A 20,819-nucleotide genomic window follows, 5' to 3' on the forward strand; every position below is an offset into this window, starting at 1 on the left:
TAAGGGTTCATTTTCAAGCTCAAAGCTACTTGTCTTTAGTCAAGTGAGGTTGGCAAGGTCAAGTACTAGGGTCTCTATTAGAAAGGGCCTCAATTCTATTACTAGAATCGAATGTTTGCATGTGGACTAGGGTAAGGAATCTTTCTTAGGTCTTCACCATAGGCTACCACATGGCCAATGTATCTACAATTTGTGTATGCTCAACTAGGTATGGGGGCACCTCAATGGTAGCCCCAAATAGTATATGCATTGTATGTCTTGTTGGTAAGCCATTGGTTGATTCATGATCTCCATGAGAGTTAAGAGCTTTAGTTGTTGTTATTGTTTAGAGGGAGCTAGGATATCTTGAATTGTACTAAGGTCTATATTGCTTCTGTTAGGTTAGGACTCTTGAATTTCTACCTCATTTTTGTATTTGCTCCTCTTTCTATGCTGATCATTTAGCTTAATTGCCTCATCTTGCTCAGATATCCTTGGATGCATAAACGCCACTTATTGAGAACTAGGGTAATGGTTTGGTCTTTCTCAAGAATAGAAACGAAACATTGCACATTAAAACAAAGACTTGGAGAAGCCCTCTAGTCAATCTAGAGATCCCTAGCATGTTGTGCAAAGATACCAACTAGTCTCATGCCTAGTAACCTCTCAGTAGATACATCTCATGTCCTCATTGCTCTTCTTCCAGACAAGCAAGGCTAGATGCATATACTCATTGCTCTTGAATTGTTCAATTTTTGAGAAACTACTTAATGGATCCAATTGGCAATGGAAAAATCTCCACCAAGTCATAAAAGCTCTCAAGAGCATGTCCTAATGCATATCATCAATGTTATATATCAATACGTCCAATGAAGTACCCGATTGGCATCAAAGAGCAATAGGTATACATTTTTCATGTGTAACATCCACTATATTACAACAGTAAAATAACAGTCACAAGTCAATGCAAGCTCAAATCAATTCAATAGCAACCCAAGATATTATCCCAACATCCACCAATGATCTCTGTTAGCCATGGATTCATACTTCATACATTATGTTTGCCCTTCGTACGGCTAGTACCTTAGTCATATAAGTTCTATGTGTGGGTAGCCCTTAGATGCCTCATGAAGTTATGGTTATGTTGGTAGACTTAACCATCACCCACCAAAGTATGAGCTATCTTCAACTCCAACAAGATCCACTCATTTTAACTTATGCATGTAAGCATATAGCTACTCAAATACACAAGTTTTAATAGTGGTGAAAGATGAATGGAAGAGAGAAGAGATTGGGGAGGCATCTTATATGGACATTGAGGACACTTCTATGGGCTTGCTACCGCTCTTCAGCCCATAAACATGAATGCTCTATTGCACAACTTGTAGGTCTTTATCTATGTTTGTTATTCTATTACCCAATAATAGTCTTGACATTTCATACTCGTTGTAGAGGACTCTTATAAGTTTATTTCTTTGTAGTGTTAATTTTGTCACTTGTATATGTTTGTTGATGGATAGTTGACTGCCATATTTACAAGCTCGACACTACTAAGTGATGAACATAATCTTCGCAAGTTCGATCTTGGTTGAATGTTAGAAATTGTTTTCATAATTATTTTTTAAATACTTGCCCTTGCTTTATTGAACAGAATAGGAAAGTATAGAGTGATTCGTATCATTCTCAAATGCATACAAGGGAATGGCATCTTCTCCCATAATCTTGAAAAAATGAAGAGACTTGTGCAAATTCTTTGACATGCTATTTGAATAACGTCTTACAAAGATTTAATGTCATTGTTGTGTAAAAATTTTAGGGCTGAGACATGTGCAGGACAATTGACTTGTACAAGTTGCAATAGTAGCTATTGACATGTGTGCGTCCTGGTAGTGTAGACTTCAACCATGTGAAAAGGGGAACTTCATACACAGTGCACTAAGTATTTGTAAACATTGAGGTGCTTGGTTTTGCTCTATTGACTATGCAGATGTGAAAGTCCGACGAGTATCAGATTGTTTTGCTTCTTCTCTCTCTCCTCTATGTAGCCCATCAGGTCCACTATCAAGTGTACCTATGTGTGGCCATTGCCCATGCTGATCTACAAGATTATTCACACTGTTAATGTAAGTCATAAACTTGCGCGTACCTTGGTTTTGAAAATATCAAAGCTATTACCTTGTAAACTTTGAACAATTTTCTTGTTTTATATTTTGCAGGGTACTATTCATCAAAAGGATAACAACAACGACGAGAGAGAGAGACATTCTTTGAAATATAGTAGTTTCATTTGACTGTAAGTGCTCTTCCGCCAATGTACACCGTTCAAGGATGCCACTAACCAACCCTAGTTTGATGTTTTAGAACAACAATTTTGTGTGCCTTTAAAGTTTAAAGGTGCCAAAAGAAGTGCCCAAGTGTATATTAAACTGACTTAATGTATACAAGGTATCGCCTTTCCTGAGAGCAGAGAGAGAGAGAGTACTACAGCTAACTGCCTTACATGCACGGAGAGAGATATATATATAGAGAGAGTCTTCCTCTGGAGCGTGATGGTTGGTGGGCTTCCTCATGCCGTTGCACTTGCAAAACGCCGAATTTCCATTATCGATTGTTTTCTCTATCTCACCAATGCGGAGACTCCTCTCCACTGTTTTCTTTCCTGCCCCTAGGCTGGGAAAATCTGGACCCTTTGTCTGATATTTGGTGGGCTGTGATGGGCGCGGGAGAGATCGCCCTAAGTCTTACTTCAGGAAAGCTTTAATGGAATGTTTTAGCCCGTTATGCTTTGCAGAAGACTTGCTACCATCAGAAGGCACTGTACCGCTGCAGCTATCATCGAACCGGAGAGCATTGGGACAAATCAACAACCAGAGCTACTGCTGCCGGCCCAGCTTCCACCTTCGTTGACATCGACATCATCATTATCATCATCATTGCTGCAAAATGAAGGTGAAGATGCACAACAAACACCCTCATTGCATGAGTGTATCGACAGGGTGGAGCAAGCCACCACCTGCACAAAGTACTCCACCTATGTCTCGTTGCTGCGCAGGTGCATTATCGCCAAGGCTCTCTCAGAAGGGAAGCGCATCCATTCCCTCATCAGAAAGCACCTTGACAGGAACCTGTCCCTCAATCCCATTAGGATGGACATTGAGTTTGACCTCTTTCATCCCAGCATCTCGAAGCACTGTCAGAGGAACTTGCTCCTCAGTAATCTCATCCTACATTTGTATGGCCATTGTGGTGCGCTCAACGATGCCCAGGCATTGTTTGCCTGCATGCGCTCCCTGGACTCTTTCAGTTGGAATTTCATGATGAAAGCTTATGTTACACAAGGGCATGCTAAAGGTGCGGTTGAATTGTTTGACTTGATGCTCCAGCGGGCAACCATGCCCAACCGGTTCATCTATGTCACTATCCTCTCTGTCTTCGACCTCAAGTTGTTTCTCAAGGAAGGAATGTACATTCATGCACGCGTAGTGGATAGTGAACTTGACTCAGATATGATCATAGACACAGCCCTTGTCAACATGTACTGCAAGTGTGGTAATTTGAAAGCTGCAATGCAGACATTCAACCAAATGTGCAAGAGGGATTCTGTCCTATGGAATTCAATTGTCATGGGACATGCACAACATGGACATCGCAATGAAGCTCTTGACTTGCTCAAACGACTGCGGCAAGAGGGAATGGAACTCAATTCAGGAACAGCTATCAGCCTTCTTTCATCATGTACTGGCCTGGAAGCTCTGGATGGTGGCAGATACATCCATTCTCAAATCAAGGGCTCAAAGCTAGCATCAGATATTGTAGTGACCAATGCCCTGATTGCTATGTATGGGAAATGTGGCAGCCTGGAAGATGCAGAATCAGTGTTTGAAAAAATTCTGCACAGGGACAGGGTCACCTTTCTCAATATCTTTACTGCATGTGCCAGTTATCCCTCTCTAGCAAAAGGCAAGAGGTTCCACGCATGCCTAATCAACAGTGGGTTGGAGCTCGATGTATTTTTAGGGAATGTTCTTATCAACATGTATGGTAAGTGTTGGAGCTTGGAGGAGGCATGGAGAGTGTTTGATGAGATGGATGAGCACAATGTGATCACATGGAACACTCTGATTGGAGCACTTATACAAAATGATGATTGTAGGTGCGCTCTTCAACTTTTTAAACATATGCATCAGCAAGGTGTGATACCAAACAGGGTCACTTATTTGAGCTGTCTCAATGCATGTGCCAGCTTCATAGATGAAGATCAGGGAAAGAGGCTGCATGCATCTGTTAGAGGGACTGACTTCGAACACGATCTCATTCTGGAAACTGCCCTTGTTCACATGTATGGGAAGTGCAAGAGGACAGCAGATGCAAAAAATGTATTTGATAACATCAGAGAGCGTGATGTAGCATGTTGGAATGCCATCATCACAGCATTTGCACAACATGACGAGAGCAAGCTTGCCTGTTGCTTCTTCAACCAAATGCAGCAGGAGGGAGTTTTGCCAGATAAGATAACTTTCATCAGTGAATTAACGGCTTGTTCTGGACAGGCAGGCAAAGAGGGCAAATTGTTACATTCCCGGATTGTATGCAGCAGCTTTGCATCAGACATTGTTCTTGGCAATGCCATTATCACGATGTATGGGAGGTGTGACCACCTTGTCAATGCCATCACATATTTTGGGACCATGCCCAAAAGAGATCGTGTGACTTTGATCAACATAATATCAGCATGTGCCATAAATACAGCTCTTTTTGAAGGCTGTAGAATTCATGCTTCTATTATGGGCAGTGAATTTGAGGCAGATGTAGTTGTAGCAAATGCACTTCTGAACATGTATGGAAAATGTGGTAGCTTGGAGCATGCAAGGTCTTTCTTTAATCAAATGTCTAAGCGGAATGTGGTCTCCTTCAATGCTATGTTGTCAATCTATGCTCAGAGTGGACATGTGGAGGTTGCTCTAGAATTTCTCAAAGAAATGTGCTGTGAAGATGTACAACCTGATGATGTTACTTTCGTGTGCATTCTTTCAGCATGCAGTCATACAGGTTATATTGACAAAGGCATTGAGTATCTCCACCTTATGGTTCATGATTATAAGATTGCCCCAAATGAAGACCATCTTAATTGTATGATTGACATGCTTTCCAGAGCCGGCAGGTTGGATGAGGCTGAAGGGGTGATTAAAAAATTGCATCAAAAGCCTTCTATTGTAACTTGGACCACCTTGCTTGGTGCATGCAGAACACAGGCTGATGTGGAACGAGGATTACGTGCAGCTGAACGTGTGCTGAGGCTAAATTCAGAATTTGTTTCAGCATATGTGACTCTTTCAAACATTTACTTTGCAGCAGGCAGAGAATCTGATTATGGACATTATGAGGGCATGAGTCCGAAGGGAACAACCACGCTGCCCTGCTCTCAGCAGCTTATAAGTTAGAAATTCAAGATGGAATATGGGAGATGTCAAATGCGCAGGAAGATGATGGTGTATATGCTTTTGCTTGACTTGAGAGGAAACTTGTGCTTTTGTCTGGTAGCAAGTCGTGTGTGAAGCGTTTTGGGCCAGTAAGGGATTTCTCTCCAAGGCAGGGTTTGATTGAACGATTGACAGGGCCTACAAATCAGTTTTCTGGAGCAGCTTATTGTTTTTATGCCTCTAAATGTTTAGCTGCTTCATATAATCCAAAGGCATTGATCGAGAGAAGCATCCACCATATTTGAACAACTACACATTTTTAGCCAAGTTAAGCAAGAATGCACCCTGAACATTAAGGACTACGAGGCTTTTTCTTGTTGTTGGTCTACTGAATAAAGAGTGGTACTTCAAAGGTGAGCCCTCTATGAAGAGATTGTGTATACTTGAAGTGTTTTAGAAAAATTATATCTAATAAGGAAGCCTGCAAGTCATTTTTCTGATGCTTACTTCTTTGCATCTTTGAAATGTGGGCAGGACCATTATGAAGCAGCTTACACTGGGTGGGTACTTTGGTGCAAAGGTGAGGGTGTGGTCCCAAAGAGTCTAGATTGACAAGGATCATCTGGCTGCAAAATCCTAAGCATTGCTTTTTGGAGTCCTTCGTACTTCTCTCACCAATGAAGATTGGAGTATTCTAAGCAACATTTCAAGCCAGTGTTTGGACGTGGGATGTCTAATAGGCAAGTAAGCCTTTTTTTTTTCGGGTAATTAGTTCTACAGATTTTGCATTTCACAATATTCCTTCAGTATTTCTCTTATATACACTGCTCCTTCTTTGCTGTGTGTCTGTGTCTGTCTCATTAATATTGGTGAATTTTGTTTTCTCAAATAGAAATTTCCATGAGAAGGAAAATTAGTTGTAGCCTTTGAGCTTGACCAATTCCTTTTGAAAATTCTATTGATGCATTTATGCCCTCTTAAGAATTATTGAGGCACTCTAGCTCAATGAAGGGAACTTGATAGAACCATCTATTCTTTTAGGTGTTCTGCACACTCACAAGCTGAAGATACAAATCTCTCAGCTAGGTAGCTCTAACATCTAACTCCTTCTGGCCACCTTTGCCTGCTTCACTCTATCCAGGAATGCAAGTATGGAAGAAAAGAGTTCAAGTGACTTAATAAGAACTGTCTGATGCTTCCATCTTTGCCATGGAGTCCAATAAGGTGAGAGAAACTTCTATGGGCTCCCTACCCACTAGCAAGCTTTGATGGCCTCCTCTTGATCCAGATTTCACTTCACTCGATTCGCAATATTGCACTCCTGTGAGTAAGCAAAATAAAATGAGAGAAGAGAGGATACTCATTGAGCAAGAGGAGAAGTTGTCACACTCTTAAGCTTATGAATACTCTCAGACAATCAAGCAAATCTCACTCTCACTTGAGCTCTAGGAGTGTTGAACGAGTAGAGAAGAGAGAAGAAAGTAATAGAGAGGGAGAAGTGAAGGAGGAAAGGTTGAAATGACTTTAATTGACACGCATGTGCAACGTTAGCACATTGCATGTGAACGAACTTTTACCTAGATAAAATTCTTGAGAAACATAGATTTTTCTAGAAGTAGCAAGAGCTTTCTAGAAAAAGTGAGACTCGTAGGCACAAGAGTTCTTTGCCTCAACCATTAGAGGAAAGAGCCACATCATCCACCTTCTTTAGTACGAGGGTTCGCGACACCATTGATAGACTCCAAAAACTCCATGATGGACCAGTAGCAGAGCATCTATTACATCCTAGAAATATACTCACACCCCTTTTGTTAGTAGTCTTGTTTGTCATGCCTTGTCATCTCCTACCTGCGAGCCTTAGTTTGAGTTAGACGAAGACTTTAGGAGCTTTGACTTGTCTATCACTTGTTTAGATGGAGGAGGTAGCTCATTCTAGATCACTTAGTTTGTTGCATTTCAATGCATTTTCTCCTCTAGTCGGGATTTTATGTGCATTTCTCAGGGCAGTTTCTGACATCGTTGACCCTTTCTAGGATTTTTTTGAGCTTTTTTGGCATTTTTACCAACATTAAATGTTGGTTGGACATATTTTTGGCCCTAAGTTTTTGGGATTTATGGCTATTTATAGCCATTTCCCACTTCGCAGTCAATTAGATTATTATCTTTCCTCCTTCCTTGGCAGGTGCACACTCCGACTCCGTCATCTTTCTCCATCTTCGGTGCTGCCATCATCATCAGCGTGATTTGATGCCCTCATTGACGCTGTGGGCTGCGTGCGGGGATCGATTAGTCCTCCTTTTGTATCAGCATTTGTTCCTTGTTTAGTGCAAGTTTCTTTTCTTCTTCTCTTGCAAATTGTCTCTCTTCTTTGTGTTTGAGTTCCTTCTTCCATTGCGCACTCTCACATCTTCTAGCCCACTTGTTCAACAGAGCCCTATGCGAAGGCTTCCTTGCTAGTGGGCCAGCTAATACCATAGTACTAATCCTAAAAGTTGGAGACCCCATGGTTTCTACAAACTACCGAATGGTCATGGTTGGCCATGTGCTAGCCAAGCTCTATGGATTTGTACTAGAGCATTAGCTGAGTAAATAGGTAGAGAAGCATTGACATCGGATAGGTGGATAGGTAGGATTCAGGAGAGGACACTCTACACTTGATCATATCCTCACACTTTGAGCTATCATCGAGGAGAGCAAGGCACATGAAAGGTAGGTATACTATTGCTTTGTGGATTTTTGCAAGGCCTTTGACACGGTACCCCGTGTGAGGCCCATGCATAGACTACAAGAGTTGGAGGTCTTGATTGAGATGAGATGGGGGGTACTAGGACTATATGAGTTTGTTATAGGATGGGGTATGAGCACCAAGAGGGTTGTCGGAGGAGATCAACAGTATCCATTGGAGTGAACAAGGATGGCCACTCTTGTAAAGAAATTCCCTAGGACAAAAACTCAAATACAATTATATCACAAAGCACAAGTTGATAACAAAACATAGTTAGAGTTAGGGTAACTCAGAGACAATGAACACAATGAATAGTGAAATGAATGAATCTGAATAGAATACAATGCTTAATGCAACAAACACATTGCATAGTGATGAATACCGAAGCTCAAACTCCTATGTCTCAAGGATCGGGGCAAAGATAATGCGCTGGAGAGAGTGTCATACTTTGACGGATCCCAAAATGCAGCAAAGCAGCCTCCAAAGGTGTTTGGCAGCAGCAAATAGAGTTGTGTAGGGCTCGATTAATGTCAAATAGGCAAAGAGAGAGAATTGACGCTGTAGGTTGGTGATGACTTGCGGCAGCAAAACAGAGTTCTAGATGATGCTAAGGCGATTGGGTGAATGGAGGGCAGCTTGCCTATTTATAGAAAGTTTGGGCCTCCGAAATTAGGGTAGTCATCCCTTGGACTAGCGTTTCTTAGGTTACCATTGGTGCAATTAGTTCTCTCAAAGGTACTCTTAGAGGGCATTATTCATTATTCTTGTCAATTTAAGCATTATTTCCAACAGTCATCAGTATCCGTGCAGGTTTCATGGGCATGATTGCCACGCAAGCATGTCGTATTTATTGCAGCTTTTTGTCGGCCATTTTTTGGTGGCTTATGACTAGATTTGGCAAGTCGGCCAAATCTGCTAGATTTGGTTGGCTGCTTGCTATATTTACCCCTTCCTTTTATGGCTATTTATAGCCTACTTCTAGCGTGCCCTCTGTGAAGAAGAGTGTGGAGGCATTGCTAGGGTTTGCATCGAGGAAACACACAGTGTACGACCACAATAGAAGTACAATGAGACAAACACAGACAAAGTGAGAGAAACACCAAACACTGATCACCAAAGTGTGAGGAGATTGAGAGGTGACTGCAGAGGATGATGCGTGATGATGTGGACGAAGTAGCAAAATGTAGCAATAGAATGCTGCAGTAGAATATTGTAGTAAAATGCGACAGTAAAATGCAGCAGTAGAACGCCATAGTAGAACAAGGTGATGACAGTAATCGCGAAGGAGGCTGGACCACCACGTGGTGGGAGGTTGATGGTTGAGATCTGCACACGAGGGTAAGAAACTTGTACGGAAGAGAGGATTGAATGGGGCTAGTCTATCTATTTATAGATGAGCATGGACCCTCCCAAATTAGGGTTTGACTAAACTCTCTCGAACCGTTTCCTATTTTAGGGTTTTCATTAAATTAAGCTTGTTTTGGGGCTATTTAAGTGGCTAATCAGCATGGAATGCATTTCTTAGCTCAACACCCACTCTTAGGCCTAAAACAGGGTGAGAAGAGAAGGCCAACCCAGTTTGCCCAAGGTCCTACCCCAAAGCAGTCAAGGCATTAGACAAAGGGTGCACGATGGCTGTCCAATGGCCTACCAAGACTATAGAGGTGATGGTTATCTTACCAAGGGAGTCCAAGTAGTTGCCCCAGAGAGGACAGGGCATCGGACAAAGGGTCCTTGTCGGCTGCCCAATGGTCTACCAGGCCCTACAAAGGCGAATGGAACTACAATGAACTTGAAATTTTTTTTAAAACAAGTGAGAGATGCTTTGTGGTTGATTGAGTAGAAGATGAGAGAATGACAAGGGATGGTTAGGTCCTACCCATCACAAAAGAGACAAGCTACCCATCCACTTGAGGATGTCGATGATAAGGAAATGGTGAGGAAGTAATGGTGGTGTGGTGTACAAACCGCCGGTGCAAACAACTTAGGATCCATCTAGTGGTGCTTTGCACAATGAGTATGCTACATGTTGTAAAATGCTCATGCAGCAGATGCCACTTGAATAGTGTCCCTTGTGGGGGGGAAGGTGGATGTCAAAGACAAGTGTCAAAACCTATAGAATACCAAGAAGGGTAGAAACCCCCTCTCAACTTGGAATGGCAACACTGATAGAGGAAGATGAGCCAAATGTTGGTCTCCATGTGGTGCCGAGGACCATGATGAGAAGAGGCATCCCGACTGGAAGAGCGAGGTAGAAGTCACTGCCATGATAGCATCAAGAGAGATGCTGTATGTTCCACCTCGGGAGGGAAAGTGTCCATGCTAGTAGAAGTGCAAAACTCCTAGGAAGATAAAACCATGAATGGGCCGGTGGACATCCCATGTCTCCAAGCCAGGGAGGACTAGACAAACTTGTATATTAGCACCGCATTGAAAACAAAGTCTACAAAAAGAGAGTAAGATCTGCAATCATAGAGGTCAGTAGTGAGATGCTCTAAAAAGAAAAACAAAATAGAAATGAAAAACTAACTGAATGAACAAGTGTAGTAATGCAAATGTGTATGTGTGTGCAAATGTAGCGGAAGACTTGAAAATGAAAGGCTAAGTGTGTGACCACCATTGCATACGACGAGGTGGGGAAGAAGGCCTAGAAGGTGCACTGGAGTTCCTAGGAAGAGACATGTAAAGTGCAATAGGATGGGTGCTAGCAGACCAATTAGTCAACCCCTCAGGAGTATCCGTCTACCACACTTCCGAGTAGTCGTGGGGGCTAAAGGAGTAGATGGGGCAGCAGCAGGAGCCGTAGCCCCATTAGATTGGGTAGTCGTAGTAGTTTGTTGTGGTTTTCTAGGAGGAAGACCTTGGACCTTGATACAACGCTCCTCATCCACATGGCCTGATCTCTGGCGATGAGTGCAAAATCTATTTTTCTTAGGAATTTGATGCCAAAGGGGTCGAGGTTCTTTGTTTCCGTCGAAGAAAGTGGTGTCACCCTTGTTTTGGCTTGCCTTCGTTCTTGCGAGTTCTTGCCACTATTGGTTTTCCCTCACGAAGAAGAGGCAATCAAGCTGTGCCCCTTTGAATAGATGTAAGTGGAGGACTTCTTGTGGACTTGATCATGCAGCCTCGCGTAATGCAAGAATCGACACTCTAAACTTATAGAAGTTTGGCAATCTAGGCAGTGAGATAATGTGCTGGATAAAATGCAAGTATTTGTCAAGCAACTTGTTCAAAAAGAACGTGACCTGATTGTCATTTAACTTCGGAGAGCCAGTAGTGGCAAATTTAGCTAGTAATCTCTGATATTAATCCAACTTGACTTTTAGATCATCCCTTTCTTTAATGGAAAATTCTTGAAGCTCAAAGTTGATGTTTATATGCCGAGTACGATCTCTGGCCGCATAGTGGTCGATGAGATGACTCCAATATTTCAATGCAAGAGAGAAGTGTTCTAACTTAGAGTGAAACTCAGGAAGCAAACCCTACATTAGCTCGACATTGGTTGTGGCATTGCGAGCTCTCCATAGACAAATGTAATTAGGGTGGGTTAGGTGAGGGCTAGACATGTCAAAAACTGACACACCAGCGAGACAATAGGGTTTGCGGGGAGGAACATGGAGTGAAGTAGACAAGCATTGAGAAGAGAAGAGAAGAGGGAAGAAACTTTGATGAATGGAATGATGAAGACCTGAATCATGGAGTGAATGTGATACAAGGGAACAAGGGTGCCATAGCACAAGGAAGATGATGAAGACAGCCACGAACCACGAACCGCAATGTCCTCTTGAAGGGGTGTGAGGGTAGTGGAGAGGCTGGAGAGAAGAGGTGATGGACTGAATGAACTAGTTGTGAGGAATGAATGAGAGTGGCCTATAAATAGGCACATTCAATGTAGGGTGGCGCCCCTTTTTGGGGCTATAAACCCTAAATGTAAAAACACAAACTGCCGGGGTGAAGGGTTTCTCAACACCCCCTCCCCTCTTAGGCCCGAAAAGGGAAAGAAGAGAAGAGTGAGGTGGAGATGCAATGCTACATGTTGAAGAATGCTCATGCAGCAGGTGCCACTTGGACAGTGTCCCTTGTGGAAAAATTGTTCACTTATCCAAGCACCCTAGTACAAAGATGATGAAAACATGCAATGCATAGGAGGGATGTTGAACTTTGTGTGGTGCTGAGAACCATAACGATATGCCTGTACTCAATCTTGAGAGGTGGCTCCATGCTGACCAAGGGACGAAGAAGATCCACCATGTAATTTAAGAATACCACCTGAAAGGAGACCTTTGAAGATAGTCAGGAGACTGGATGAGCTGTAGAACCCGAAACTCAACCTCAAGAGAGAAGCCACTAGCTCCGTGACTCCATACTGGAAGGAATACGAAGGCCTAGCCATCAAGTCGTTGCTGAAGACCCAAGGGGCCCGATCTAGGTAGATCCTCTAGATCTTGGGTATGAGTAGAGGAAATGACTGCTCAAAGGAGAGCCACTCCTCGAAAGTGAAAGGTGGTGGTATGTGAAGAACTTCATGGCACATAGGGTCCCTCTTTGAATCGGAAGGAGTAGAAGTAGGAGCCCCCTACGAAGGCGAAGAAGAATTAGAAGCCCCCTCTGAGGGCGAAGTAAGAAAATCCCCCTCTGAATCCCAACCTAAGAGAGAAAGGGAATCCAACCGCTTATGGATCATGGACTACGAAGCATTAGGTGATGAAGGAAGTGCCGCCGATCGTGCTCTTAGGAGAGTGGACTGTGGAGGAGATGTGGGCCGTGGAAGCCACTGTACCCGGAAGTGGGTGGGGGAAACCTCTGCGTAGTGGGGTGGTCTCCAGGAGGGCTTATTGCCTCATAAGGTCTTAGAGCCTCGGTGTGCTTGAAAGGACTTAGTGTGCATCGGTTGTGGCTTATTGCCTTGAGCATAATACTCCGATGGTCGATGTAGAATGATCTGTGTGGCCTAGAAAGGAGAGGTGGCGTAAGGAGTACTTGGTGTAAGGCATATATACCCCGGACGGGTGGGGAGCAAAGGTCGAAGTTGGCAAGCATCGGTGATGTGTTTGGTGATGCCACAGTAGGAGCACCCAGTAGTTTGGTCATCTTTTGGTAAAGAAGCCATGGGTACCAGTGGGCCTTGTTGAAGAAGGAAGAGGTCAGTCCCAAACCATGAACCGCAATGTCTACGTCAAGGACTGGGAGGGCAGTGAAAGAGCTGGAAGTGAGCTGGCAGGAATTAGTAGTCAAGGATGAGCCGCCAACAGTCTGGCAAGGATGAGCCGCCAACAGTCTGGTTGAGCCACCAGGTTGCAAAGAATAGCCGCCAGTAGCAGGGAGGAGCTGCCAGCAATAGAATCCCGCATTAAAATGCCGTAGTAAAGCATGGCAGTAAAAGAGGGCAGTAAAACGCAGTAGTAGAACGCCGCAGTAGAACGTAGCAAAGGGGAGGTGGAGGCGGCAGCAACAGCCTTGAACGTAGGCTGGAAAACAGCAAACGCAAGAGGGAGTACCTACCAGTTAGAGTGTTGATGCAGCGGAAGAAGAAGAGAGTGCATGCCGAAACCCCCACCGGTCTTTGCCTTCAGTGGAGTGGAGTATCTTTGCCACTGTTTTAGTAGATGTAGCTCTGATACCATGTCAAAAGACGACATACTAGCGAGACAATAGGGTTTGTGGGGAGGAATACGGAGTGAACTAGGCAAACACTGAGAAGAGAAGAGAGAAGAAACTCTGATGAATGGAATGATGAAGACCTAAATCATGGAGTGAATGTGATACAAGCGAACAAGGGTGTCATAGCATAAGGAAGATGATGAAGACAGCCACGAACCATGAACCGCAATGTCCTCTTGAAGGGGTGTGATGGAAGTGGAGAGGTTGGAGAGAAGAGGTGACGGATTGAATGAATCAGTCGTGAGGAATGAATGAGAGAGTGGCCTATTAATAGGCACAGTCAATGTAGGGTGGCGCCCCTTTTTGGGGCTATAAACCCTAAACGCAAAAACACAAACTGCAGGGGTGAAGGGTTTCTCAACACCCCTTCTTAGGCCCAAAAAGAGGAAGAAGAGAAGAGTGAGGTGGAGATGCAATGCTACATGTTGAAGAATGCTCATGCAGCAGGTGCCAGTTGGACAGTGTTCCTCGTGGGGAAATTGTTCACTTACCCAAGCACCCTAGTACAAAGATGATGAAAACATGCAATGCATAGGAGGGATGTCGAACTTTCTTGTGGTGCTGAGAACCATAAGGATATGCCTGTACTCGATCTCGAGATGTGGCTCCATGTTGACCAAGGGATGAAGAAGATCCACCCTGTAATTTGAGAATACCACTTGAAAGGAGACCGTTGAAGATAGTCAGGAGACTGGATGAGCTGTAGAACCCAAAACTCAACCTTGGGAGAGAAGCCACTAGCTCCGTGACTCCATGCTGGAAGGAATATGAAGGCCTAGCCATCAAGTCGCTGCTGAAGACCCAAGGGCCACGATCTAGGTAGATCCTCTAGATCCTGGGTATGAGTAGAGGAAATGACTGCTCAAAGGAGAGCCACTTCTCGAAAGTGAAAGGTGGTGGTGTGTGAAGAACTTCATGGCACATAGGGTCCCTCTTTGAATCGGAAGGAGTAGAAGTAGGAGCCCCTTGCGAAGGCGAAGAAGAACTGGAAGCCCCCCTCTGAGGCCGAAGTAAGAAAATCCCCCTCTGAATCCGAGTCTAAGAAAGAAAGGGAATCCAACCACTTATGGCTCATGGAATGCGAAGCATTAGATGATGAAGGAAGTGCCGCCGATCATGCTAAAGAAGGTATTTGGGTCTCTGAAGAAGAAAGCCGGAAAGCCCAGAAGTGGCCTCTCGAACCTGAGTGGAAGAGGGTGGGGAAGGAGGAGGCTCAAGATGAGTCAAGGGTGGGGAACAGTCGCGAGCTCTCAGGAGAGTGGATTGTGGAGGAGATGTGGGCCGTGGAAGTTACTGTACCCGAAAGTGGGTGGGGGAAACCTCTGCGTAGTAGGGTGGTCTCGAGGAGGGCTTATCACCTCGTAAGATCTTAGAGCCTCCGTGTGCTCGAAAGGACTTAGTGTGCGTCGGTTGCGGCTTATTGCCTTGAGCATAATACTCCGATAGTCGATGTAGAACGATCTGTGTGGCCTAGAAAGGAGAGATGGCGTAAGGAGTGCTTGGTGGAAGACGCATATACTCCGGAGGGGTGGGGAGCAAAGGTCGAAGTCGGCAAGCATCGGTGATGTGTTCAGTGATGCCATAGTAGGAGCACCTAGTAGTTTGGTCATCTTTTGGTAAAGAAGCCATGGGTACCAGTGTGCCTTGTTGAAGGAGGAAGAGGTAAATCCCAAACCATGAACCGCAATGTCTACCTCAAGGGTTGGGAGGGCAGTGGAAGGGCTGGAAGTGAGCTGCCAGCTGCCAACTGCAAACGCAGCTTGCAGTAGACCAAGAATCAGCAGTCAGGGATGAGTCACCGATAGTCTAGTTGAGCTGCCAGGTTGCAGAGAACAGCCACTAGCAGGAGGGAGGAATTGCCAGCAGTAGAAGGCCGCATTAAAACGCCGTAGTAGAATGACGCAGTAAAACACGGTAGTAAAACGCAGTAGTAGAACGCCACACTAGAACACAACGAAGGGGAGGTGGAGGCGGCAATAGCAGCCTTGAATGCAGGCTGGAAAACAACAAACGCAAGAGGGAGCGGCCTCCAGTTAGAGTGTTGATGTAGCGGAAGAAGAAGAGAAGTGGATGGCGAACCCGCCACTGGTCTTTGCCTTCACTGGAGTGGAGGATCTTTGCCACTGTTTTAGCATATGTAGCTCTCTTTACCATGTCAAAAGACAACATACCAGCGAGACAGTAGGGTTTGCGGGGAGGAACACGGAGTGAACTAGGCAAACACTGAGAAGAGAAGAGGAGAGAAGAAACTCTGATGAATGGAATGATGAAGACCTGAATCATGGAGTGAATGTGATACAAGGGAACAAGGGTGCCGTAGCACAAGGAAGATGATGAAGACAACCATGAACCACAAACTACAATGTCCTCCTGAAGGGGTGTGAGGGTAGTGGAGAGGTTGGAGAGAAGAGGTGATGGACTGAATGAATTAGCTGTGAGGAATGAATGAGAGAGTAGCCTATAAATAGGCACAGTCAGTCTAGGGTGTTGCCTCTTTTTGGGGCTGCAAACCCTAAATGCAAAACGCAGAAACACAAAAACAAAAACTGCGGGTGAAGGGTTTCTCAACAAGACATAGGCTCAAGATCAATAACAATGTCCCAAAGACCCTGAGACTCAAGCACTTGTTGCATAGAGTTTGACCAGGTAGTGAAATTCGATCTGTTGAAAGGAGTCTTATTTGTGAAGGCATTCTTGTTTGAGGCAACAAGAGTGGTAGTGCTCGGATAAGGTGCATAGGGTGGATACTGTGGTGGAAAGGAGTACACTTGGAAATGGGTCCCATAGCGCCCACTAGGCATTCAAGAAGTATGCACGGTGGATCCAAATGTGTGCATGGGATGACTAGGCATGGGCATCGTTGCCGCATGAGGACCCCATGGTGGAGGGATAGGGATATGTAGAGTAGAGGATGGAAATCTCTGCATAGGAGTGACCCATGGAAAGTGAGACGATGCACCATAACGAGAGGAAAGAAATCCATGCATTTGACAGGTCATGGGGTGTATAGTTGGGGGTAGTGAGGGGGATGCCCATCACAGCCGTCCTAGTAGGAGAAGATGTGCCTACATGAGGAAAGGTAGAGGAAAGCGTGTTAGATGGTGGCATTCCTTGTAATGAAGTCCCATAGTGCGGAATGGCTTGTGGAAAAGGGTAGGTAATAGTGTGAAGAGGTGGAATGCCCCCTAACGAGGCACTATGATGTGAATATGGGTGTGAACACACCCTTCACTATATATTCAAAACCTAAAAGTGGCACACTAGTCTTTGTACCAAACATCAAGTGTCGTGATCTCTCTCTCACTCTACTGCTCTCAACTCTCTGCACATTCACTCTCAGCTGAGAAATCTTCACATCAAACTAGTATCTGAGCGCAAGGAGTGCATGCTTCCCAAAGCTAGATAGGCTAGTTAGGCGACCTCAAGTGAGAGGTGTCGGCAGCAATAATCAATGTTTAGTAGGTGCAGGAGAGGCAGTTGGGTGGTGTCGCAGGAGTTGCAGACAAACTCGACGGGTAGTAGCCGGTAGGTCGCAGGCTGTAGGCGACAAGCTGCAGGCAACGACACACTGCAGGCGACAAAGCACTCCACCTGAAAGTTGGGATACTTTCAGGACAGCTTTGAGTAATTCGAATGCTCAGCTGTTATACTCTGATGTGGAGAGTTCTTTGTTGATGGAAGAACTCAATAGGCAGAATAACTCAACAAATAAGTCTTCAAATGCATTACACAGTAGAGGCAGATTTCAGCATAAGAGCAGTTCTGAAAACAGAGCATGCAGCAAATCTCGTGGAAAAATGTGGAGTGCCATCATTGTAGCAAAAAAGGGCACTACAAACGGGATTGCTTTGAAATGAAGAAAGAGAAGGACAAAAACAAAAACAATGAAGCCAACAAAGCTGAAAATAAGGATAGCCAGCTTGCCAAAAAGAGCAATGTGAAAATAAAAGAGGTTAATGTAGTCACTCATGATAATGACAATGATGGTGATGTACTTCTTGCTTCTTCTTTGGATGATGCACGTGCATTAATTGCAGATTTTGAGGATGATATGCACACTTGGATACTTGATTCAGGTGCATCCTTTCATGTCACATCACATCATGAGTGGTTCGCTGACTACAATGGTGTATGTGGTATTGTCCACTTGGGAGATAACTATGCATGTACAATTGCAGGCATTGGCAGTGTGAAACTGAAATTTCAGCATGGCTCCGTGTTTATTTTGCATAATGTGAGACATGTACCTCAACTCAAGAAGAGCTTGATAAGCACAGGGCAACTAGATGATGAAAGCTATCACACCACCTTTGGGGATAGCAAATGGAAAATCTGTAAGGGCCCCCGCATTGTTACCAAGGGATCCAAAAGTGATACATTGTATCCTTTGCATGTATCTAGTGTCCGTGACCATGTTGTTGCCATAACTGAGAAGCCAAGTGTTTCTTTGTGACATAGTTGGTTGGGACACATCAGTCAATCTGGAATGAAAGTGCTCTCTCGTTTGGGTTATTTACCGTCTTTGAGGTATGCTGATTTTGAATAGTGTGATCATTGTATCTTTGGTAAACATGCTCAAATGTCACACAAAAAATCTCTCTCTAAAGTCTTCACTCTTAGAGTTGGTACATTCAGATGTATGTCAAATGCCAGGATTATCTTTAGGGGGGAAGAAGTATTTCATTACCTTTGTTGATGATGCCACACGCAAAGTATGGGTTTATCCAATCCGTCGCAAAGACAAGGCCTTGGATAAATTTAAAAAATTCCTAGCACTTGTTGAAAATCAGACTAGCAAGATATCAAAATGCCTTTGCTCTAACAATGGTGGGGAATATGTGTCCAAAGCCTTTCGAGACTTTTGTGGCAGCAAAGGGATTAAAAGGGAGCTTACTGCCCCTCATAATCCGCCCCAAAATGGTATTGCAGAGCGTATGAATAGGACCATTCAAGACAAGGTCCGTACAATGTTGTCACATGTTGCTTTACCCCACGGTTTTTGGGCAAAGACTGTTATGACAACTGTACACTCGATTAATTGGTCACCAAACAGGTCTTTGGGGGGGGAGGGGGAGTCCTCAAGAAGCGTGGTCGGGTAAGACACCTTCGTATGCACACTTGAAAGTGTTTCGGTACGAGGCATTTGTGCATATACGCAAGGAAGAACACAACAAACTTGAGTCAAAGTTTTGTAAATGTATTTTCCTAGGATATGGTGATGAAGGTGAGGTGGGGTCCTGAGAAAAGAAAAGTAGTACGCAGCAAGATCGCATGCACATATAGTCTGAAAAAACAGAGGAGGTTAGAAGGGTTGTATTCCGGGAGGATGTACCAATAGGACAGCAAAGAATGCCAAATAGATTTGTTCCTGGAGTAAACTATGTGGCTGATTAATGCATGTTAACAGATTATGGTGAACCTCATGCTTCCAGGAAGCAATGGACAAACAGGATAGTAAGAAATGGCAAAAAGCAATGCTATCAGAAATGGAATCTCTCATGAAGAATGGCACTTGGGATTTGGTACATTTACCAAAAGGACAAAAAGTGCTACCCTGCAAATGGGTTTGATTTTGATGAAATCTTTTCTTCTATAGTCAAAATGACTACTTTACTAACCATCTTGTTTTGGTTGCATCTGAGGACATGAAACTCATACAAATGGATGTAAAAACCTCCTTCTTACATGGTGATGTGCATGAGGAGATCCATATGCAATAGCTTGACGGTTTTGTTGCAAAGGGAAAATAGCACATGGTATGTAAACTCAACAAGAGTCTATATGGGCTAAAGCAGGCATCACGAGAATGGTATCACAAATTTGATACATTCATGCAATCTCAGGGATTTCATCATTCTCAAGTTGATCACTACTTATACACCAAGAAGGCGGCAGATGATAGCCTTATTCTCTTGGTTTTGTATGTGGATGACATGCTAATTGCAGGCAAGGATGTTCATGCCTTGGACTCCTTGAAGTAGAGTCTACACAATAGCTTTGATATGAAAGATCTTGGTGAGGCAAATCACATTCTTGGCATGTGTATACTCAGAGACAGATCAAAGGGTCTGCTTTATCTGTCACAATAAGAGTATATTACGAGAGTTTTGCAGTGTTTCAATATGGAGGGGGGGAAGCTATTAGTGTATCATTGCTTCCATATGTGAAACTTAGTGTAGATGACAGCCCTACATCAGATGATGGAAAGGTTGAAATGGCCAAGATACCCTATGCTTCAGCTGTTGGTAGCTTGATGTATACTATGGTTGCTACACGTCTTGACATTGCATTTGTGGTGGGAGTGGTTAGCAAATACATGGAATATCTTGGCAAAAAGAATCGGGAAGCAATGCAGGGTATCATGAGATACCTTAAGGGCACAAAGGATTTGTGTATCTGCTTTGGTAAGTAGAAGTCATCTGTTGTTGGTTTCACAGATGTAGACTATGTTGGCCATCCTGACTGCAGGAAGTCTACTTCAAGATATGTGCTTATGTTCACAGGAGGAGCAATCTCTTGGATATCTAGGTTGCAAAAGTGTATTGCATTGTCTACTACAGAGGCAGAATATGTGGCTGCCATAGAGGCATGCAAATAGGCTTTATGGCTTTCATGTCTGGTGAGAGAACTTTGGATTATAGAGGTTCCTATCCTCCATTGTGACAGTTAAGAGTACTATCATGCTAGCACGGAACCCTGTCTTTCACGCAAAGACAAAGCACATACAGGTGAAGTATCACTTTATCAGGGATGTACTTGACAGCAAAGGCATTGAGCTTGTCAAGGTACATACAGATAATAACCTTGCAGACCTTCTTACGAAGGGTATTCCAGCCGAGCGGTTTGCTCATCGCTGCTAGATGACGGGGGTTGGATAGTATATGTGTCTTTCAGCATTGTACATACATAAACTTAGTTGATTCTTTCCTCTACCTTCATGCACATTGCCTTTAGGTGAAAGGTTGTTAGGAATAAAGGCCAACCGTGTCTTTTTATCAAGTTCAGGTGTGTGGGTGTGAATGCAACCTTTACTT

At 44.0% G+C, this 20,819-nt stretch overlaps 1 protein-coding gene across 6 annotated transcripts in view; it reads left to right on the forward strand.

The window, feature by feature from the left end:
• Positions 1 to 2,451: 2,451 nt before the first annotated feature.
• The window catches only part of LOC148015264 (pentatricopeptide repeat-containing protein At1g03540-like), a 34,490-nt gene continuing 16,122 nt past the window's right edge, over positions 2,452 to 20,819 (forward strand). For 3 of the 6 annotated variants that reach the window (XM_087666114.1, XM_087666116.1, XM_087666117.1), the window contains exons 1-2: positions 2,452 to 5,812; positions 5,934 to 6,143. In XM_087666114.1, the coding sequence (XP_087522240.1) occupies positions 2,760 to 5,420 (2,661 nt within the window). In that variant the 5' untranslated portion in view covers positions 2,452 to 2,759 and the 3' untranslated portion in view covers positions 5,421 to 5,812; positions 5,934 to 6,143. The remainder of the gene's footprint in view (positions 5,813 to 5,933; positions 6,144 to 20,819) is intronic. The other 3 variants (XM_087666111.1, XM_087666115.1, XM_087666113.1) reach the window with 1 other exon arrangement.

Source organism: Lygodium microphyllum, chromosome 24 (genome assembly GCF_053477565.2).
Source record: "Lygodium microphyllum isolate KBCC chromosome 24, Lygodium_microphyllum_v1.1.10, whole genome shotgun sequence".
In the NCBI taxonomy this organism is placed as follows: domain Eukaryota; kingdom Viridiplantae; phylum Streptophyta; class Polypodiopsida; order Schizaeales; family Lygodiaceae; genus Lygodium; species Lygodium microphyllum.